This window comes from Gymnodraco acuticeps, unplaced genomic scaffold (genome assembly GCF_902827175.1).
Source record: "Gymnodraco acuticeps unplaced genomic scaffold, fGymAcu1.1, whole genome shotgun sequence".
In the NCBI taxonomy this organism is placed as follows: domain Eukaryota; kingdom Metazoa; phylum Chordata; class Actinopteri; order Perciformes; family Bathydraconidae; genus Gymnodraco; species Gymnodraco acuticeps.
Genome location: NW_022990368.1, coordinates 1,340,082 through 1,364,293, shown reverse-complemented (window position 1 = coordinate 1,364,293; position 24,212 = coordinate 1,340,082). Strand labels below are relative to the sequence as shown.

The 24,212-nt window shown below is 38.6% G+C and overlaps 1 protein-coding gene across 1 annotated transcript in view; it reads left to right on the top strand.

The window, feature by feature from the left end:
• The window catches only part of tspan15 (tetraspanin 15), a 43,280-nt gene extending 24,699 nt beyond the window's left edge, over positions 1-18,581 (top strand). The window contains exons 4-8 of the mRNA XM_034224342.1: positions 114-209; positions 9,679-9,795; positions 12,459-12,509; positions 13,475-13,591; positions 16,151-18,581. Of these exons, the coding sequence (XP_034080233.1) occupies positions 114-209; positions 9,679-9,795; positions 12,459-12,509; positions 13,475-13,591; positions 16,151-16,315 (546 nt within the window). The 3' untranslated portion in view covers positions 16,316-18,581. The remainder of the gene's footprint in view (positions 1-113; positions 210-9,678; positions 9,796-12,458; positions 12,510-13,474; positions 13,592-16,150) is intronic.
• The last annotated feature ends 5,631 nt before the right edge of the window (positions 18,582-24,212 follow it).

Here is a 24,212-nt window from a genome sequence, read left to right as displayed (position 1 = left end):
TCTGATTGTATATCAGTTATGTTGTGGATCAAAACACATGTGTTAACATGACGTCCTTCATCCAATTGAATCACAATCTGTTTCTCTTTTGTTGGTTTTTCTCCCTCTTACAGACAGTGGAGCTACTGAACAAAAACATCCGAAAAGGCATCGTTAACTACTATGACGACCTTGACTTCAAAAACATCATGGACTTTGTGCAGAGGAAGGTAAGGTTGTCATTTAGTGTCTTTATAATGATGTCATAATGCAATGCATGACTCACAATATGAATGCATTACACGGCAAGTCAGGACTTGAAATGAAATGATCGCAGCTAGTTGTTTTCAATATAATCAGATAACTGTGCGGAGCCATCCAACTGCACCTGCCTCACACAGCCTGAAACCAAAAGATCTCATCACCAACTTTGTATTGAGCACAATGGGTTGCAGTGTTTGGGGTCAGCAGACATTTCCCACTTAAGTAAGATGCAGCCTGCGGCAAACTCCACTGATATTAGGAAGAAGAGAAAAGACAAACAATGTTTCAGTCTGCAGGCTAAATGCCACATGCTATTAAGGAATGTGCAAAATGACCAGCACCAGTTCCAGCGGAGCAAGATTGTTTCCTGATTGAATGATATTTAGGCCGCTTGAAGGCCAGAACGTATTGGCTGCTGTTGTGTGGAAGGTAATTTGGTGCTTTAGCGAGCACCTGCCTCAGTTTGAATCACTTTACAATGAAACTGGTCAGCTTTAAAATATAAGATTGGATTGTGAAGGTCTAAACTTCCACATATTTTCAGTAGGCATGTCACAGTACAAAGAAGTCACAGTTTGGTTCATATTCTGGTTTAAACTCTCATTTCATCTTTCTTTTAATTTATTCTGAACAGACGGTTGTGGCAAAGTGTCCTTCTCCATTTTCTTGCTCGGGGGTGAAGTAACATTTTGCCCTCCGGACGTTTGATCAACTTTATTCATTATCAAAGGAATGAAAGGAACATTTTCAATACTTCTGTATTACAATCTACAAACAATAAACACACACTTTCTCAAAAAGCCACGGCTCACAGTTGGCTATGGATTGAAAAGCATTCCTTACAATATGAAATTAAACATAGAAAAAAATATATACTATTGTAAATTATACAATCAGTGCATTAGTTGAGTTTGAATTAGTTCCATCTTAATGTGATGGCAGTGGTGTTGTTGGCATTTTTCTAAATCATCAGTCAAATCTGACCAAAGTCCTGCAGAGTTTTTTAGCGTTGGACTCTTACAGAAAGATAAGACAAGAAAGACAATATGAAAACAGTGTGACGATGTGAAAAGGGTCGCTAATATAGATGAACCTACAGAGCATTGGGTCTCTCAAACGTCTGTCATAGCATTTACCAGACGCACCAGGTGTATGTTTCATGGGGAAAAGCTTCTAAACCCCACTGCACACTGCCTGCTCAGCACTACACAGCAGACTTTCACAGTTAGAGACTAACCGATGAACATAGTAGAGCGTTGAGCTGCCAAAGAGTCATATATTTCCCTCAGGAGATGATGGAGACCAAAACCAGAGCTAAAAGGGAGTGATTGTTGAACACACATTTACCAGGCTGGGATAAACACAACTCAAATGAATCTGTTGATGAAAAGACTCTCCATCTGCATCAAAAGTTTCACAAATGCAGGAAATAGTAGTTTGCCATATTATTTTGGTATGTCATCCAATTTCATCAGCGTGTGCTTTGGAGTGTGCTACTTCCAAAGCAATTCCACTTCATTATCCCTTCAAACACAAGAAGGCCAGCTTGCTTTGGTAGCAGATTTTCTTTTAATGTTTGTTCTGTAATGGGAGTTCTTAACTCACTGGCACTCTGATCTGCTCCTTTATTACGACAAACAGCCTCAGTGATGGTGGAAAGCCATTTGGCAGCAGCGGTTATATCTCACAGTATATTTTTCCTGTGACTGTCAAGCTGCTGCTCGTGTCCTGCTGTATAAGAGATTTAAGGGTTTTCTAAAGGACTGAAAGAATACTTTAGTGTGGATTGAGACGGATTCCACTCTTAAATGGACTTTGCCGATTGATCTGGGAACATATCAGCACTCAGGATATAAGAATGAATCAATGTTTGTTTACTCGGGTTTTGCAGGAAGGCTAAACGTAAAGTTTTGCTACCGAGGTAGTTTCATCAGACAAGCTAACGTGCGTCAGTTACGTAAACAAAGCGGCACCTCAGTGGCTTAAAGCTTTGGCTTAGTCTTTACAATCTGTATTTGTGAGGACATTATCTGAATGTGGCCGTGTGTTTTGTTGAGTAAATGAGTCAAAGGTGACACATGTTTTCATGGTTGTAAACAATGGAAATAAATCTCTGTGTGGTTTAGTGACTGGACATTATGGAAAATGTGCAGTTCTTACCGTGTTTTGTTCCCTGTTCCTTTAAGTGTGACTTGGTATCATATAGAATTATTTAATTATCTTGAATGTTGTTTAAATGTTTATTGTTATACTGAATCTGAATATGCTATTGGGAAAAAGTGAAACCGAAACAAAAAAATAAAGCTTGAGCTAAAGCTAAAGAAATCTGGTTGAACTATAGCAAATCAGAGCAGGTACAAACACTTTTACCTTTTAGAAGTGTTCACACTTTTTGATTATACCTCACACTCTGTAAAATGCAGCCCTAAGCAACTCTGATTCTCAGTTGCCAAAGCCCACCTGTTAGCTTTTTGATTAAAGGTCACCTATTATGCTATTTTCAGGCAATAGCATACAGTAGGTCTCAGATATATAAAAAACATGTCTATGAAGTGTTTTGCTCAAAATACCAAACATATCACCCATTCTAGCCATGCCTCATATCCCTCTATTTCACTTCCTGTTTCAAAAGTGCTGATTTTGGGTATAAAGCTTTTTTTTTTAAAAAGAGGATGAGGAGGCTGAGTTCATGCGGGACCCGGCAGCTCCTGTCTAAACTAAATACTGCCGTGATGAAACGCCATATCATGGATTATCAAGGATTATTTCTGAAACAGTATGGAGCTCAAAGGCTTTCTCTCTTGCCGGTTATACCACAAGGTGAGATCCTTTTTACTTCCTGCTTCTTCACACACATGCTCTCTAGTACAGGTTAGCTCTGAGTGTTAGCAATGCTAATGTAAACACCGACCATATTACGTCCAAAACAGTCGGGCATTGTTTCTTTCAGCAACTTTCTGATAGTGCCGTGGGTCCACATTTCCGATATTAAGTCATATCGGACCCAAATCTGGATCAGCTCCATTGTACCCCCGTTTTTAGAGATGTGGGTACGGAGGAAAAGAGAGAGGGGTTTTTTTCTGATGCTGCGTGAGTTCCCCGACACACCGGGGACACATATTTATGTATAAAAGACATAAAAGTGCATTTGACGATGTAGCTCTAAATTGTTTCAGGTGTTCATCAACAGGAAATTAAAAAAAGATCCCGGAGCCAAAAAACGAAACTATGAATTAGTGGCAGGTCATATTATATGCTGTATAAAGTACATTTCAAGCTGACCTTTTATATCCACTCTCTAATGGGACAGTGACAGTTATTCCACCAGGAATGGCTGCCTTAGGCTTCAACACTCAGAAAGACAGCGAGTTCCTTTATGTGCTCACAATTACATAGATCATCAGAAAAGTAATCATAAACCACTTCTGGTTCTTATTGCTAGAAACTCAACAGAGGGAATTGAAGTAACTCTAGACACCCGCCCACGCCATCAATCGTGAATTAATCTTGAAGTTACAGCGTTCAGTGTTGTTACACCCGTTGAATCAGGATGTTCTGTTTTTATATGAAGAAGTCTTGCAGCAGTTCAAACAACAAAGCCATTCGGTCATTTCAACAGACACTGACTTAATTTGCCAAGCGCTGTGTGTTTGTTAGTGTGACAAAAATGTGATCATGCATATTTATAGGTTCATTTGGGATTCATCACAGGAGGCTTTGGTGGCATTTGGGCAAAGCAGGGCTAAGCAATTGGATTTACAAAGCACATTTTAACATGAGAAACTCAATGTGTGTTTTACATTCAAATGCATATCAAAAAACAAGTAGTTTGTGTTTATGAATGTAATGATACAAATATCTACAGGAAAAGCAATAACAGAAGACAGTACAAGAACAATTTAATAAATCCTACACACACACACACACACACACACACACACACACACACACACACACACACACACACACACACACACACACAACCGCAATGATCAACCGTCAAAGCTCAGTGAAAGATGGAAGGCTTTTGATTTCATGTTATTTGTAACGCATTTTGGATCTGTGTGATGATCTCAGAGGTCTGAATGCTAATCCCCTTATGCACTAATACAATTCATAAATTAAATCCCATGTGTTCCATAAATTGATTATAATGCATTAAAGCCAAGCATTTATTTAGTCCCATGTGGAGTAACATGCCGTTTCTTCTGGGAAGAGGTAACGAATGTATTATAATTTAGTATAACGCCAATGATTAATAAAAAGCTGTTTTTCAGTTATGATAAGCTCTTAAGCCCAAGTCACATACGTTGTTCATTACCTATTGTATTATTTCAATATAACATTCAATTAACTTACTAAGAAAAGAAAGGTCAGTAGTCGGAATATAGTAAAGTCTGTCGAATAACAATAAAGCTATTTAATGTCATCTGTGCAATCTTGACATATGGCATTATGAGTGAAATGTTTAAAGTGATAATCATATATCTTCTCATTTTACAGTACCCTAGAACCAGATGAAAAACATACACAATCTATGGAGAAAAACCAAACAAAATATTAGAAATGGGCTGTTAATACAGTTATTTTAAATGTAACGGTGAATCTCTCTGAAAAAAAAACAAAGTTGTTACTCTGTTGTCTGTTATTGACATCTGGATTCATGTAATTAGCGGCCGGGGATTGATCAAAGTGTGCCGATCCATCAGAGGAGGCAGCTTAACGTTGAAACAGTCCGTCATTCACGTGGTACGATAGCTTTTTTGTCTGGTTGTATTACTGTAGCCCCACTGTTGTTGCCGCTCTTTTCATCAGAGATACAATTATACATCATTATCTTCCCTTTAAGCACCATGGTGAGGAAGGCTCATACTTATTATGTGACATCAGTAGTCTGTCAGTTTGTGGCATTACAAGTGCTTTACCTCATTGATAACATGACAATCCCCGCCCTGAAGTATGAGCCTGTAAGGCATCACTACACTTCAAATGTCAAATTACAATGTACAAGGCACTGAAGGTGGACTGGAGGTGAAAATATAAGTGTTTTGTTTTTGAGTTTCTATGTTTAGTTGTTATCAGTGTGAGGCTGCCTCAGAAGTTACATCCTTCTTTGGCAGTGCAGTTACTGTAATCTCAAGCCCTTGCGTACTGGAGGTAGTGTCTGCTGTTTAAGAACATTTACTGACACAATTGTTTTTCTTCATATGTTATTTTTAAGATATCTGCATGATGATACAAAAGTCATGAACTGCATTGCCTTTTTTATTGTTTCAGTCAACAGATTTATGTGAGGACTAAGCAGATAATATGTGGGAAGCAAGTCCTGTCAGAAATACAAAGAAAGTAGGTAGGAGAGGGAACGAAGATGAAAATGAGGGCAGGAATGTAATATGGTATGATAAAGCTTGAAATAAATAAATGTGTTGTTGCCTACAGTTCAGATTGATGAGAAATAGAAGAGATTCTGTGTATACTTCATGTATTTTCTACTGAGAGAAACATGACTCCAAGTTTATCAGTTGATTAACCGAGTGCCATCTGTGTCACTAATTTCACGACTGCCAGGAATAGTTGTTGTTTCTTTGCCATATTTATTTTGGCATGCCATTCAAACCACGTAACGGCTCTTTTTTTTACATGCTGGTTTTTGGTCTTGCACCCAGACCATTTGAAGCGTTTTAAGCGTTTTAAGTCAATCTTTGTTTTGTTAAATGTTTCGCCGTCTGATGCTCTAAAAAAACAAATGGAATGCTCTTTAAAGATCTTTATCGCTAGAATCTGCCATTACCTGCATTGTGTCCGTTTTCAATTGATCAAGTGACGCTGAACAACGATCTGTCACTATAAATGCTATGGGATGGCACATGATAGAGGCATGATATTTGGCCAGATGATGGATAAGGATTTGTTAGTGCTCACCACCAAGTACCGCATCAGGTGATTACAGGTACACTCTTCACAAGGTTGTTTAATGGAGGCCTTTGCAAATTGACAGGAACATATGTTTAACCCTCCGGTATCACTGTGGACGTGTTTGTCCCGAATGACTAATGTGGGAGTTTTTTGTTTAATCTGATTTTGTGCAAAAACTAATAATGCAAAAAAATAAATGTGGTTGCTAATCTTTGACATATCCAAGACTGGGATAAAAAGTCAACTTAATTTTTACTTCTATAGTGTTTTTGGTGAGTTTAATGGAAAAAAAGACAGCGCCCAATGTAACTGCAGAGAGCATTTGCTTCTTGTTAAATACTTAGTTTGGAAAAGGAAATCCTAGACTTAGACTATGGGAGTCAAGGTAATGGCTTACTCAAACCTTTAATGTACCTACCAATTTGTTCTTAAATGGTATTGTAGCTTTGTTTTCAATGTGGACCTTAGTGCATGAAAGATCTGTCACGCTGTTGTTGCATGGATGGCATGTTATAATGACGGCAGGAAGCAAAGGATGGCCTGACTTCTGTCTTGGGGCCACACTTTGAGCAGTCAGCTGGTCAATTAGCTGTTCAGTTAGTCAGATAGTGAACAGACCGTCATCAGTCAGTAAAGCAGATAGCAACTAAATAAGTCCATCTGCAAATACTTCTTACTCAGAGACTCAACTGTCTCTCAGGGCTGTCTCTCCCAGTGATTAACCTCTGAAGATGTTGACATAGACTAAATAAGAAAAAAGAGATAAGAGTTAATAAAAATGAATCTGCAGCACTGAGAACAAACAGAAATGGCATTTGATTGAGACAGATGAAGGAAACATAAATACATTTGATTTGTGTTGAATTTTACTGAAACTTCAATTAACACATTTTGTAATCCAGTCTTAAATATGAAAGTGACAAGGAGTCTTCACAGTTGCTTCTCTCATCTTCCCTTTGTCGCATTGGTACGTCAGGTTTTTTGGGAGATGGGTACTTTAAGTGTGTCCTGTGAGGACACAACTTCTCCTGAACTGCCTGTATTAACTTACCCGTGGCACCCTCTCAGGAGTATAGGTTGTCGACAGGGACCTCCAGAGTTCTTGGTCCTCTGATATATTTTCTATCTGATGCTAGGTGTAAAGTTGTGTCCCAAAATCTGTACTTTCAGAGGAACCGTCCAAATTACATTGGTGTGGGTTACAGAGTATCGATTCACATTTAATCAGTTGGTTCCAGAGAGCGTATGTGTGAGAGTAGAGCAGCTCAGCAGTGAGTGAGTATGTGTGAGTGTGTGGGTTAGGGAGAGTGAAATACAGCATCCCTGCAGCTTGTGAAGTGACAGTGAGTGGAGAGTACAAAGTGTGCTTACATTTTTCTAAATGCAAGCTGTAGTATTTGTATTGCAAAATTCAAAGCTGGCCAGAGCAACAGGTCCCACGAGAGCTTCCTCCGAGATATCCTGGTGTTTGTCCCACGTTTCGCCCTGGTGACAGACTGACAGGCTGGATGTTGGGGGGAGGGGATTTAATGTGTGTAGTGTTTAAAACGTTTAAAATGCCTAACCCAATGTTTTAAAAATGTACAATATTGAAAATGAGTTTAAGCTTACTTTTTACAACTGGAATTATATTTTTGCTATTGCAGATTAATTACAGTAAAAGCTACTGGTAGCAAATTCCATGTACTGTTATCCAGTCAGCTGTGAATGGTACCCAACTCTATCCTGGCTGGTGTTATCCCTCTCATCTCTCATGAGGGTTTCTTGTCAAAGGTTGTTTGATGGTCTTCGTGTGTGCTCAATCAATATCAATCTTCTTCTTTCAATTTCCTCCGCTGGGTGTAATTGTTGTGTCCTTGTCCACAGATTGTTCATCTTGTCTGTCGGTGGCTATTAAGAATATTTACTTGGCATTTGTTGTTAAAGCTTCGCACTTTATAAATGTCGGTCTTTGTCCTGTCTGAACTGGACTCAATTTCAATCGTCTGCCCAAAGAGAGAATGTACTGCATGATTTTTGAATTACCTTTTGCTCCACAGTCGCGCTGTTAAGCTCTTACACAGTGTGCAGTAATAATAGTTTTGGACTATCCTACACTTGTAGACATTAATTGAATCATCATTGCTTTGCCTTACTGTGAACCTCATTCGGGGTCCTGATCCGGTGCTGGATAAAAAGCGCTCGTATTAAGTGAGGCCAACAAGTAGAGGGAGAAACTTCCTGGCACTGGCAAGATATCAGCATACTGATCACTTTTTATGTATTCATTTATTCATCCTTTCTCCATGTCACTTGTCTTGTCCTCTCTTACCGTCTGACCTTTTATCCTATTTGTTCTCTTTCTGGCTCCCTAATAAAATATGTTTACAGTATTGCTACAAAGTAAAGTTAATAGTGTTGTTGTGATGTAATTTATTAGAGTGCTATCAAATTGGGCAGAAAAATTCCTTTTAAAATGATTTTAAGCAATCGTCTCTGATGGTTTTCGTATTTCTCCAATCAACAGATGTTTCACGGTGCACTTTGTTGTGTGTGTGTGTGTGTGTGTGTGTGTGTGTGTGTGTGTGTGTGTGTGTGTGTGTGTGTGTGTGTGTGTGTGTGTGTGTGTGTGTGTGTGTGTGTGTGTGTGTGTGTGTGTGTGTGTGTGTGTGTGTGTGTGTGTGTTTCATGCTGCTGTTGCTCATCCGCTGTGCACCTGTGGGTAATCACAGTGATTATCTTATGTAATTTACATGGCGAGTCTCTGGGTAACAGGTGGTGGGAGCTAGAAACTTGGGAGCCACATTGTTTGTCGCTATTTGGAGTGGCATTTTTTGTTGTTCAATTTCCAGTACAATGTTAATTAAATGAAAATGATGTACGGCTACATTGTCATGGTTTCCTGCAGGGTGCTTTGAACAGCCTTCACACCACGTAACCCTCAGTTAATCTGACAAGATTTTTAAACAGAATTTAGGAGAATGTCAACGTTATGAACTCCTTTTTACTTACTCTTTTGTAGCTTGAATAACATAATGTTTTCCTTTGTGTTTGACTTTCAATCTTTTGAGGCTTTGAAGACGTGAATTACCTATAGAAGAATGATGCCTTAATTCAAACTGAAAATGTTGATTATTGTAAACAATGTCAGTCATTCTACATTCTTTGCAAATAAATGTTGTCGTGTTAGTCTTGTTTTATTCATCATTTTAAAAAAACAAAAATGTAATGCCCTCAATGTCCATTCTTCCCTGTGGTATCTACATTGCCCAGCCGTACCAGCACACACACACACACACACACACACACACACACACGCATATAATTACATGCAAATTGTTGGAAGAAAAATTGTGGCTCACTTAATCCGTAAATGTTGCTTATCAAATTGTTACATTTATTTGTATCTCTCTTTCATCCCTGCCTCCCTTCTCTCCATCTCCTCCTCACATATCCTCTTCTCTCCTCTCTTGATCTTTCGTTATTGTCTTACCTTCTCCTGCACTTGACTCAACTTGCCATCTTTCTTCTCTCTGGCAGTTTAAGTGTTGCGGGGGTCAGGAGTACTCGGACTGGTCGGTCAACATGTATCACAACTGCACTGCACCGGGTCCACTGGCCTGCGGAGTTCCTTACACCTGCTGCATTACTACTAAGGTAGGAATCACTATTCCCATTAATGAGTATTATCGCTACTGTAAACCGCTACTCCACCTGCTGTTACTAAAATACAGAGGCAAGCAATGGCTTTCTTTTATGGGCTTAATGTTGTTAATATTACAATAATTTCTGCCCCTACTTTCTGCTCTACTACTTGGTTTTAAGTCTTACGCCAAACAATGACAAACGTTACGTTTTATTGATTCTGCTGGTACCTTACTGTAACTGTGCCACAATGTTAATGCAATGAATACATGTTAGTGGCATATTTTATGAACTTGTTGACATTTTAAGTTAAATCTAAAAAGCATGTGTTGTGTTTTTTTTTAAAGAGGACAAACTTATTCAGGTTCATGTTTGTATTTTGTACCTCTACTGTGACATATCTCCATGTTTTAATGTTCAAAAAGCTCTTTATTTTTCTCATACTGCCTGTGCTGCAGCACCTCTTTTCACCCTCTGTCTGGAACCACAGCCCAGTCTGCTCTGATTGGTTAGCTGGCTGGCTCTGTTGTAATTGGTCAATATCTTAGAGATGTCCCGCCCCAAAAAAAAGAATAGGGCCTCTTTAATGTAAAATGTGTTTCTCCATATAACCTACACACCTTCCCAGGGACAAATACAGTATATTGTATTTAAATTATGAAATGGACAACCTAGAACAAGCGCAGTGACCTAGAAAATGACACGTATCAGCTTGAGGCTGAAGCTTCTCACTGTTCTGAGGCCTTGCCTGATGCTAGCATGGGATTGATGGTCGTGCAGGGAAAATTCACACCTTTCACACTATAATTCCACATTCCATTGTCAAGTTGTCCACTGAAATAGCCAGTTTTAGCTAATTGCACGATCATTTATGACGCAGCATTGTTATCACCACTTGCAATGTGCGGCTAGTTGCTATGCAACAGGTAGCTTTTTTATAAGGTGTCATTCCAACACAGACGCTAGTTAGTGGTGTGAGTTGCTGAGTTGTGACAATTGAATGTGGAAGTGATTAAATTGTACGTTGTCACGTTCAGGGGGTCCACACAAAATGTCTCTGAGGGCCGCCAATTAGCTAAAATATCACGCTACTGCTACAACTACACACTCTACTGTCGATCTAACTGTTGACATTAGAGTTGCATTATGGGTAATGCACCAGGTTGTGACAAGGAGGAGGAAAGAGAATATCTTTTCTGCTGCACCAAAATTGTTGCTTTTTTAACCCTCCGTAACAAGTCAGAGAATTTTAAAGAAGTGCAATGGAAAAAAGTTGCAGCTCTCCATACCATTTGTATGTATATTCTATGCTGGAATAATCAGTTTCCTTTCAATCACTGCTAACTTTAACTGCCAAACCACCCTTATCGGGAAAATACCTCATGCTTATAAATGCTATTGATGTATTTGTGTTAACTAGCTTTGAAGGTTGGTGTTCAATACTGGAATATGTAACATTATCTAAAGTGCTTGCAAAAAGCAAACATGTCATCATGTACCGCTCCATTTGAAAATTGGAGCCATTATAAAATATTGATATTTTTCATGCTACACACAGTCCTGCAAAACATTGATTTAGTAATCTTGTCCAAATGTGATTAATATAGCACATAAGATAATGATTTAAAAAGGCAACCTCTCCTTCCTTCCTTTTCCTCCTCGGCCACGAGAGATTGTCAGTTTGTCGTTTCATTTTTGAATATATATATATATATATATTATATATATATATATATTTTAAATATGGAAAACTACAAGCTCAAAATCATAAGGGACATGTGTGCATACAGTACACAGACTTTAGTTATCTCACACACACACACACACACACACACACACACACACACACACACACACACACACACACACACACACACACACATAAAGAAGCCATAGAGCGCTGCAGAAATTAGTCCTCAAACCCAGAAATGAGTTAGTAATGTTGCACTTCTGCCTACTTTGTCTCAATGGAAATGTTTTTTTGTTTTGATGCCTGAAATAAGGTCTCTGATTAAATCAAGTACAAGAACATTTTACATTTTGTTTTTGCACAATAAATGTCAGTTAATAACCCCACTGAATGTTAAAGGTTGTACATGTGTGTCAAAAGCAGTTATGAACATTGTCTATATGTCTACTATGAGGTTATCGGCCAAATGAAATGTCACCACACTGAACGCTATTCCACTTAAGTCATGCAACAGTTTAGTCGTTTTTTTTATAACTGCACGTTAGCTTTTTGCATCCGCCTCTCTCATTTATGCTACTACAATCATAAAAGATCATCTTACATATACCAATTTGTAAGTATAATAAGCTGATGTTGGTCACAAAGCCTAGTTTCTGTAATAATAGACTATAGAAAAAACTATTGGCATTTTGTTGAGGGAACCAGGGCGATGCCAACTTCTGTGTTGGCAGCACTTTATTAAAGATCAACAATCAACAATTGTGGTCAGTGTTGGCTCAATATCACACACAGTTTTCTTTTGATGTATTCATCCATCTTGTAGCAGGAATGTCATCAGTGTGTGCATGAGAGGGGCAGTTATGATGTGTGTCGGGTTCAATTTCGAGATTGCCTTATTTGTCTGCTGTTGATTCTGCTGATCTGGCTCCCACATTTCATTTCTACCTCCTAACTTCATCTCTTCTCTTTGCTTCTCTCCCTCCAGCCTAATGAAGTGCCAAACACTTTGTGTGGGTACAAGGTGTTGGAAAAAGAGGTAAGGCGTCAAAGGTTTATTGAGGCCCCGTCCACACGGACACGAATTTCAGTTATATCCGCTAAAGTTCTTTATCGTATATAGACAGTTCGTCCACACGAAGCCGAAACGGAGCCGCTCCGAAACCGATAAACTTTGAAACCGGCTCCCAAAGTGGGTAAGTCTGGAGACGACACGCTTGCGGCTCCGTGTGTACGCCCTGTACGATCTTTTCCTGAATCGATGACGCCATAGCCCCGCCTCTCCCCACCTCTCCTTCTCACCCCCGCATCATTGCTGATGTGTTTCGCCACCAACAATGGCGGATCACCGGGTTGCGTTCGTGCTCCAGACGCTACTGACCATGATACAGATTTTAGTGCAAAATCTACAGCTCCTCTACCACAACCATCAGCAACAAGTGGACATGGAGAACTACATGAACTACCTTGTTTGTTGTTTATGCCTTATGCCCATGCTCGGGGGGGTCTTATTCGCTGCTTTTGGTGTATTCTGTGGCGGAAGTACAGCGCCATTTACAGGCCCGGCATATGTAACAGCGTCTCCAGCGGTTTCGAGCGGTTTCGTTTGGACGGACACATTTCTTGAGCCGATTCCGTGTGGACGGAAGACTTTTTTGAAATCGACTTCGGTTCGAAATCGGTTTCGTCTCCCTGTGGACGGGTCCTGAATTAAGAGAAGACTGATGTCTCATTGAAGTGCAGCTCCTCTTTTTCAGTTTTTGTGTTAGTTGTTTTTTTAATGAGACAAAATATAAAATGTTTGCTGTGTATTAAATTGACTATAGTTATAACTCAATTGACTTGCATCGAGGACTTTGTCATTTCAGTTATTTTATAGAGTGAAACATTAATTTTTATTTTGATATGTAAGATTATTAAGTCCCAATATTGATTGATTGATGCACTATGCTGCAGGTCTTAGGTAATTTCCGAAGCCTGTAACAAGCTATTTGTGTCCCACAGCGTTTGGCTTTGATCGAGACCATCCATATCAGAGGCTGCACGGATGCCTTCTTCATCTGGCTCATGGACAACTATAAGATTATGGCTGGAATGCTATTAGGGATCCTACTGCCTCAGGTACACACACACACACACACACACACACACACACACACACACACACACACACACACACACACACACACACACACACACACACACACACACACACACACACACACACACACACACACACACACACACACACACACGGACCGGACACAAATACGTCACAAACTATCACTCAAGGCAGTTTTATAGTCATGTTGCTCAGCACACTTTTCCATATGTAAAAGTGGTCTTTTGATGTTTGATTCAAAGCTAGAAATAAATAATCTGATGAAAATACGGCTACAGTGTTGAGCCTTTTGTTTATCAGAAGCAAACTAAAACGATCTCTGTGTTCACTTCTACCTTAATGGACACTTCCATCAGATGAAGGAACAGGAAGGTTATCTTGTCTGAAGAAGAAGTACACATTTTATGAGATCAAGGAAAATGTCAAGTTTTTATTGGGGGGGGTGCGCGCGCGAAAAAAAAATAAAGTTTTAACAACATTATTTATTGACTTTTCATTCCGGTATAATCATTTTGCGCAAAGATGGCACTGTTTGTCAGAGCACTTCATCCTTCTGGGATTTCATGAAGAACAGCTCCAACGCCTGTGTGTATGGGAATGCCTCTGGTGCTGGTCCATTAACTGCCAGTGTTTCCCACAGATCTGAAATATACTTTGGGGGGTGGTGGTAGTGGGGGGGGGGTTGAGGTGACGTGCAACAACATTAACCTTTCTGTTGGTCGCTTGTTAGCAGACCCTTCACGCGATGGCAGAGCAAACCGGTACAGGCAGGGCCCATAATGATAGCCCTATAGTTTAAATCTACTACCCACACATGAACATATGGAAATGGGTTACTATTTAAAAAAATAAATGTATTTATTAATGTATTTAGGAACCTATCCATGTGATTTTTAGTGGGGGTCGACCTCAAATCCTCTAGGGGGGTCCAGGGGCATGCCCCCCCGGTAAGATTTTATTTTTTATTTTGGAGTTAAATGCATCAATCTGGTGCATTTTGAGGGGAAAATAAAGAGACTAGATCTATGGAAACACCTATATTTAACAGAACTGTATACATTTCAATAATCATAAAATCAAGGCCATAACCAATAACATACCATTTCCAATATGAAAAAAACACTGAAACTTGTTTATTAATTTAGTTTTGGTTCATTTATAGTTGTGAGTGTGTCTGTGCTCCTGAATCAGCCTCTCCTGTCTCCCTCCTCTCCCCCCTCTCCATCCTCTCCCCCCTGCTCCTCTTTGAGGCAGCAGCAAAGACTAGTTTTCTCTCAACAAGTTTTAAAAGTGTATCTTACCTTTTTTCACCTAGTTAACTTTTTATTTATTTATTCATGCATATTTTACTAATCACATTACATTTCATTTAGCTGACGCTTTTATCCAAAGCGACTTATAATGACCGATTACAGGGACATTCTCCCTGGAGTAACTAAGGGCTAAGTGCCTTACTCAAGGGCACACTAGTGGTGGTGTTCCTGGCGGGATTTGAACTCACAGCCTTCCGATCTTCAGCCCACCTCACTATCCATTAGACCAATCACTACCCTCTCAAATGGAAATATGTGTTTACATAAATGGTGACCACACCGTTTGAGACCCACTGAGAACTTAGACTAAGTTAACTATCTAAACACTCAGTCCTTTACCTCACCTGAGCTGAGGTTATCCCGAGCTTGAATGACACACAGAGACCAATCAAGGGCTTTGATTTATGATCTGTATGACAGTGGCCATGTCGGCAGGCCACATCATGTGGACAGCCAGTCACCCTGTGTGAGGCAGGCTACTTAACAGGCCAGAAGGAGGTGAGATCAGAGCAAGGGAGCGAGGGATCATTGTCGACAAGTTAATTGATCGCAGATGGCGTCGTGGTCACGAACGAATACAAAAAATATATATACATTTTTTTTTTTTTTTTTTTTTAAATCAAAACTAAATGGGTCGCGAAATATACTTGGGCGGCCTTTAATATACCTGGGCGGCCTGCCCAAGTATAGTCTATGTGTGGGAAACCCTGAGATTTAGTAGTTAACTTGACTGAAGTCATACAAAAGCAAGGCACTTATTCTAATAGTTTTATCATGGATGATATTATATTCAGGGATAAGGGAAAGTCTTTTTTTATTTTTATTTTGTATGTATTTGAGCAGTAAATTATGATTATTGAGTAGCTGGCAGAAAGGTGAAAGTATATATTGATGTGAGATATATCAAACTGTCATCTGAAAGATCTGTTAGAGCAATATAAATAAAGAAAACAGGTTCTTAATGATTGGGCATAATTAAAAACCGCAGAGATATTTTGATATCACTACACTGATATGCTCCAACATGCCAGCTGACAGGTGATCCAGCTCGGGAAAAGAGGTCTAATTTCTCTTTAAATGATTCCTGTCCTTGCATATAATAATCCTTTCTGACATGAGAGGTATAAGGACACAAGGATAATATAACATGCAAGTGAGGGAAGCAATTAAACATTTAAAAGAAATGAAGCGCTCACATATTGACATCCTTCTCTAATCATCTTCCGTCTGTCTTTCTGTCTCCAGTTCTTCGGTGTGATCATCAGCTGGCTGTACATGACCCGTGTTGAAGACTCAATCAGTGAGTACGGTCACTCCAATGACCTACTGGACTCAAACACACCTCAAAGAGCAGCAAAGAATCAGGGCCGCATGGATAAGTGGTTCATGTGTATGCCAGTGATCGACTGACGGAGACAAAAAACTAAAAAGCAGCAAATGGACTCCAGCCAACACCCCTAGTTGGTTGAATGACTCTGTGGATCCAGATGCTGCTGCAGCCACAGTGTGAGTTTACACTGAACTGCACAATTACTACATGATTTTCTTTTGGTCCAAAGGAAAGGTTCAACAACAAGATTCCTTTTTTAGTTTGAACATATGTATCTAAAACAACAATGTTCAAAAGGCCGAATGTGGTGTGAATTATTAATAACTGTGTTAACATACAGAGTACTAATGCATGTGTGGGACGTAAGAGCTCCTTGAGATCAGGGCTTTTAGCTGCATTGGGCCCAGGAGAGTCTCAGGGATAATCGCAGACAAACAATACATCCACTTTTGCTTCTTCTTTTATAATATGACATGAAATAAGTCTGTTCATTTCCAACACAAAATCACAATATACATTACTGTTTTGCTACCTATGAAATCATTGCTAGGCTCCTTTTATAACAACCAAATGTGAAGCGCCTCCATCATCTAACCAATACTTTGATTGCCTTCCTTGTAAATACAACTGGAAATATTTTGAGCTTGAAACTGAATTATGTTTAAATTTGAGGCTGGAGAATAAGTTTGTATGAAGTACCCTGCAGTATTTCCTGAACCGTATGATGTGTCCAGCACAACAAGGGTTGTTTATAATGCTGACATTTTCTTCATCAAAGCCTAACATTTTACTCTTCAAACTATATTTCTTTCTGGTGTTATATGAAAATGAAGTAGATCAGTTTTATTTTTGATTTAAAAAGTTGATTATTAATGCTTTGCCACTGCCATAACAAGTGTACATCTCAGGGTTACTTCTTCTACTGTATGAATGTATGTACAACTTTTAACAGCAAATCAATCTGTCATATACTATATCAACACACATTTATTAAGGATTAGGTCGCATAATGTTCACACAGAACTTACTCCAAGTTACAAAACCGTGTGAATAGAAGCAAAATATGTATTTGTCAAGTCCTGTGCCTTTTACGCCCTGTATCCACCCAGACTCTAATTTCTTTTTTTGCCTTATTAACCAAACAATTGTACGTTTTTCATTGTTTCAACTGAACATAATCCAGGTGGCGATTGTGCTTGAAACAGATTCAGGCAAAAATCATTAGTAGTTTAGTACTAGCCAAGATGTACTATGAGTAAAATGACCTTATAATATCCTACAATATATAATCAAGTGTGGTTTTTAGATTTTCAAATATGCCTTTTTAAAAAGTTTTTTTAAGTAAATAGATTTAGTTTAAAATGTCCCATTTGTCTTTTTGACGTCACACAACATCCTTAATTTGAGTAGCATCTACTCTTACTTTACGTGTACATCACTGCTAAATCATGTTAAACAAGGTTCCCCTGTCAGCCTTGTATGCACTAGTATAGAGGGTATAATACAGATTGCCAGATTTAAAAGAAACCATTTCAAATTAAGAGTACATTTGATTTTAAAAATGACAAACATTTTGAGTTGAGAAAATTAAGAGTTTCAGTTCACACATTACTTGAATGTAACTTGTGAAGCTATTGGCCTGTGGGTTGAAGGTAACATCTAGCTTTATATGATCAATTAGTTGAGGGTTTATTTAATGTGCTACATTTACTACCTAAATCTTTTCAGGTTTTTTTGAACCAGCTAAGATTGAAAATACACTTTTTATGGCCTTTTTAATGATTAACTACTCAACTGTACAATATTTATCTCAACAAAGTCCATGTAGTACTTGCTGACTTTAACATGAACAGCATGGAAGATGTTTTCTTAACACATTGCATGACAAATAATATTTCAGTGATTGTATCGACAGCCTTTCTGTAAATGTCATTGCTATAGTCTACAGTCACTTCCACATGACAGTTAAAGTACCAATGTTATCTCTTTGAAACAAGAAGTAGCATAGATGTATGTCCTTTTAGCTTCATTGCTGTTAGAACATTAAATGCACCGCCCCTATGTATGCCATGTACTGTGTGCATATCATGTGCTATATTCAAGTGCATACACTCGGTTTACGGCTGGCCTCACAGGAAATTGCATCATCTGTTTTTAAAATACATCCTGAGTTGTTCAAAACTACATTTATTTAAAGAAGAATATGTCAAATTGTTTGACCTGGTTGAGGGTACGGTTTGTGATTTCTGTTTATCTTCGAGAGGAATGAAGCACAGATTAACGTCTTCCTGTGAAGGGATATTTGGGGGTTAAGGGACTGTTAAATAAATAATGTCTGATACAGAATCACACTGTGTATTTTCTAGAGCACACTTCACCCTGAGTCACATTCACTGTATAAATATTTCTTGCAAAAGAGTGCAAGGTTATTAGTGCAAGGCATGCAAGGACTTGTTTACTTTCTTGTTGTGTTACGTAATTATTTTTGGCAGAACCTGTAAAATTGTTTACATCCAACTTGATCCATCTTTTAACATACCTTTACCTTGTCCGTTGTATCAATTGTGTAATCTGTTCATCTTATTTAATGTATACATACAACACCTGTTGCACATCTGTCCGTCCTGGGAGAGGGATTCCTCCTCTGTCGCTGTCCCCGAGATTTCTTCAACATTTTTGATTTGTTCCCTTGTACGATGTGAGGGTCTAAGAGCAGAGGGTGTCATGATGTAAAGCCTCCTGACTGAGACATATCTGTAATTAGTTATATTGGGCAAAAAAACAAAACTCTGATTAATTGTGAAGAATGAAATCTGGTGACATGCGTGATACAGAGTGCTTTGGTGTAAGCTGTTGAATTATTTATTTTTTACTCCTGCTGCTCTGAGGACTTCCTGCTGGATTTAACCTTTTCATATTTTACTACTACTACTTTGATGGAGAAAAACAAATATTCCCTACATTCACACATGAGGGAATAATGTTTTGTGAATTGTCTGCATCAACACAGCTTAAAATACCTTGTTTTGTTTGTTCCCACCTGCTCTCATTCTCTCTGCTCCACAAACGGAGAACACTTATTTTTATTATGTATACCTTAAGTCTCCGGGCTTTAGTTCAAAGTCACAGTCACAGCTGTGCAAAGTCATTTTTTTTGTGAATTCAATACCATCTGTCTGTTATAAGGACTTCACAGCTGTTTCTATCAGGTATTGATATAACATCGGCATGACACATACAGGGTGTTATGTGCAGGCAGTGTTATTACGGATCTCACAAGAATCACATTTAAAAAAGGTGTGATTATGTAGCTGAGCATGTGAGAGCAATGTCTGTATGAGATGTATCAGAAAACATTTGAATCCAATCTGAAGTCTAACATGTATGCAACACTGCCATACCCCAACAACACAAGTTTGTAATATTTCCAGTGTGTTGCGTCTCATAAATCAACATCCAAAATCCACTTTCACAGCCTTCTCAAGAGACCAGATGGGTTTTGATTTATATCGTCAGTTGAGACCACTTGCTTGTAAGGTTTTGGCCTTTCACTGTTAAAGAAAAATGCTGGGGTATTTTTACAAAATGGGTTGGATAAATTCTGTCCAACAGTCAATATGTTTGCATGACAATTATAGTAAGGCTACAGCGACACCACTCACTCCAAACTATAAACAGGTCTTACAAACTCATGCATTGGCACCAGAAGGGTCTCGCTGCAGATATCCAGACTCCTCTCCTTCTCCTGCGTAACTTGACTGCCTATTATTTTACTGTAAGCTATTTCTTTCTTGTTAAGCTGACTTTAATGAAGTTCGATAACGACTTAAGCATAAGGTGAAGTTATTTTCTGCTTAAAGTTTAGTTACTGAACTTTGTAAGTTACAGTTGTGACGATATATTAGCTGTAGCGGCTCCCACACTGTGGAATGATCTGCCCCTGCATATCAGACAGACAGGCCGCCACACTGCCTGCTTTTAAAGCGCTTCTTAAAACCCTCCTCTTCTCCTTAGCATGTTGACATCTTTTAGATTATTGCTTTTAAATTGTCTATTGTTTTTACGTGTGTGTGTGTGTGTGTGTGTGTGTGTGTGTGTGTGTGTGTGTGTGTGTGTGTGTGTGTGTGTGTGTGTGTGTGTGTGTGTGTGTGTGTGTGTGTGTGTGTGTGTGTGTGTGTGTGTGTGTGTGTGTGTGTGTGTGTGTGTGGCTGGCTTAAAAGACAGCGTGGTTCTGCCTCTACATTGTGGACTGCCTGTCACTGGCCTTGCTGACTGCGTTTGTCTCCTGTGGGAGACTTCAGTTGATCTGTGTGACTCTCGAATGACCGTCTCACTCGCAATCTGTCTATCCTTTGACTTTCACTTCTCCTCCTCAGCTGTTCACACTGAACCACATAAGCAAACAGATGTACTGGCAGCGGAGGAGAGTCAAATGGAAAATCTGTGCTGTGTATTGAAACAGTACAGAAGCAGTCAAGGTATCTTTTTATAATGTGGTCTTGTGATCATTTATAATTTTGTATTATACTTGATTTGGATTGGTCAATTGGGCATTCTGCAGTCTGCTATTTCTTAATAGAGATTGTTTATACAACATCAGAGAGACTCTTCATTTTTTCTATTCAATAATATAACATGTGTTGTGACTGAAAGGCTGTTTCTTGCTACGACCAACAGGTAAAATCCTACGGTGAAATATAAAACAGTTCTCTCTCTCCAAATGTCTGTATAGACATAACACACTGACACTGATATATAAATCCACCTTTAGTGTGTTTGCTTGTCAGTGTAGAATACAAGATTTCCCTCGACTGGTTTATAGTTACTTTTCTTCATGTAAGCTGCAGCAAGAGATTGCATTTCGTTGTACAATAGAGTTGAATAACTTATTTATTTATTTCACTCTAACCTAATAATTATCTCACATAAAAGTACTGCAGCAAAAATACTGAACTCATAAACAGACTAATCCCCCAGTAGAGAATGTTTAAAGCTTCCAGCTTTTTTTGTCAGCACAGCAGCACTTTTTCTCTGAAGTCTGGCAAGGGGATGAAGGGCTCGTTGGTGCAGTGTTATTTATTATCCCTGTCAAACTTTAAACCAACAAACAGAAACCAGAACTGTCACAAAAGCAGGTTTCCCTTTTCTGGGAACATTTGGGCCCACCAGGCTGGCAAACACACTCTCAGTACGCTGTCTTAGTTCCCCCATATCATACACTACTGGACTGCTTGCTAGGTAATGATTCTATAGTACAGCACAACTACCAAATTGTTAAAGGGGTCCCATTATACTTTTGGAGATTTTCCTTCCCTGTAGTGTGTTATATAGGTTTTTGTGCATGTAAATGGTCTGAAAAGGCTACAATTAATTCTGAGGAACAAGACTTGCTTTATTTTCTTTTAAATGTGATCACTTTTTGGTTAACATATGTTTGGAATAGTTTGATGCAATAATATAACGTCAATTTGTCTACAGTTCATGTTCTTTAGTTACCATTTGCAAAATCTCAATGTAGCCATTAAGAGAGGAATAATGTGCAGCGAGGCCGTCATGATTGAAAAGCCCGACAGGTTGATCATGCACCACACAATATATATATATATATAAATATATATATATAAATATATATATATATACACACACTCACTCTAACTCACACACACAGACTCTATCTCTTTGTCACCCTGTTCGATAATGCGTGGGAAGGTGTTGGTCATCCATTTGTCTGATAGGTAGTTTGGTGTCTGGTTAGATGCTGACATTTAGCTCTGCTAGACAAAAAAACAGCAGCAGCACATATGGAGGCGTGTGAAGGAATCATCGAGTTAGTCACTATAGTCACTGCTCATTTTCTACGTGTTATAGTTACTAAAAAAGTTTTTTTGAAATACAAAATCGATTAGCATCACAGTTGTCATTTGTGAAGTCTTTATGAACTCTCTTCATATTTTCTTGGCCTTTTTTTGACCATTGTGTCTTTGTGATTAGTCTTGTGTGTACAGGCCTGTGTCCCCTAGTGTTCATCCTTGGTTTTTCATCTATGTTTCTTCCTGTGTTCCTGATATTGGTCTGGGCTCATGCAGTTTTTCTTTATGTTTGTTGTTTGGTTTTGCTTTGCTTAGTCTGATCCGCCATTTTGTATCGGCTTTATTTAATTAAAAGCTTGCTTTTTGTTTATGCCTTTATATTTGCCTGGTCTTCTTTCTGCATTTAGGTCCTAATTGTCTTACCTCGTGACAATATAACATACATTATTTTCATTATTATTATTTTACTTGTCACAGCAAACTTCCACACTATTTATTACTACTTTTACTTTAGTAAAATATCTGAGTACTTCATCCAACATTGCTCCTTTCTCTGCATAATGCATATAAATGAGATATGTTCTCATTTGGACAGACCAACAACACTGTTATGAATGGATCAACCAAATGACCACACTGTAAAAACCAATATCATGAGAGACTCATTTACTAGTCTGGCATAATCAGTCTGATCTGTTGCTGGCATTTAACACTGATGACAACACTCAATACACAACAACAGAAATAGATTCTGAAAACAAGCAAGAAGAAACACAAATTATTCAGAGCAGACCACTACAAAGATGTAATCATAAAACCAATATGAAACGAAATGTTATCTTTGAGATTCCTGCTCAGTAGCCTATAGCTGATTTTACAGCACATCTCTCGTCTAACATCTTTAATATCCGTACATCGTTTACTACGTTATGACAGTAATTTAGATGGTTATGTAGTAAGGGAAACTTAAAATATATTCTATGGATCTGGATTCAGGCGATTACCATGGTAAATCCTCAAATGAAAGTGTTTTTTTATAAATAAAACTGAGCCCCAGGTGACAAACTAGATTGACTATGTTTGGGTTTTAAGCTAAAAGAACATGAGCCACTGAACTTGAAAATTAAAAAGTCAGAAACCAAATGATGGGACGAATCTAATGTGTTTACCTCATTTAGTGGCACTTTATATAATAGTTGTGGAGGCATTTCACTCACAAGCAGAATGGTTGCAGTAGAGGAAATCACACTGCAGTCTTCTGTCTCTATCCTCCCTGCACCACCAATGCCTGTCCATGTCCAACATTTCATGGCAGTGCATCCAAGAGTTGTTATGATATCTGGACCAAAGTGATGGGGCGACCAACATGACATCATTGCCATTAAAGCCATGTTGTTGGATAAAGGTACACCACATTTCACAAAACAGAAGGCATACTTAAATTCCAACAAATCACAAAATACACATACAGATATCACTCTAAGCTGAAAGGGTATTTATATGTACACCATCAGATATTTTTGGCTCACTTTCATCTTGTTTTGTGACATGAAGAGGCCTTTTAGTTGTGTTCTCTATCTACCAGCAGAGCTCATGGTTCAAGTACAATATGAGATGTACCAATTTTAATCACAGGAGGATGCTCATTGTTGTATTAGACTCCAAACAAGCCCATCCATTTTTGTATTATCTTTGCAGGTTTGATCTATAAATAAAATACATGAAATCAGAAAGTGCAGTCAATCAAATGTTTCAATGCAGACAATCCTGTTAATCTGTCTTTGTTGCATGACAATAACAACAGCTGCACACTTGTTATGGATTTTTTATTTGGTTTTGTTCATTTGTTTTGTGAAATGCTTCTGTGCTTTGAGCTTCTGGGCCACCAAAGTAAATGCCTACCTCTGTATACTCCAGTTCTCTGTGTGACTTCTGCCTTTGCAGATTTTCAAGCTTACCTAAAAATCTCTCCATCTCATTGGTGTTATATTTACTGGGTAGTATGGTGTTGCAGGAGATTTGTTGGCACTGAGGTCAAAACAAAACAGCATTACCCTAAAATGCTGTGACAACCAGTTTTATAAATGTTCCAGTTGAATGAACCTCTTTCCTGAAGCTATTGAAAGCTTCAGAGTTTGTTTCGTGACACACTAAAAATGTTCAAACA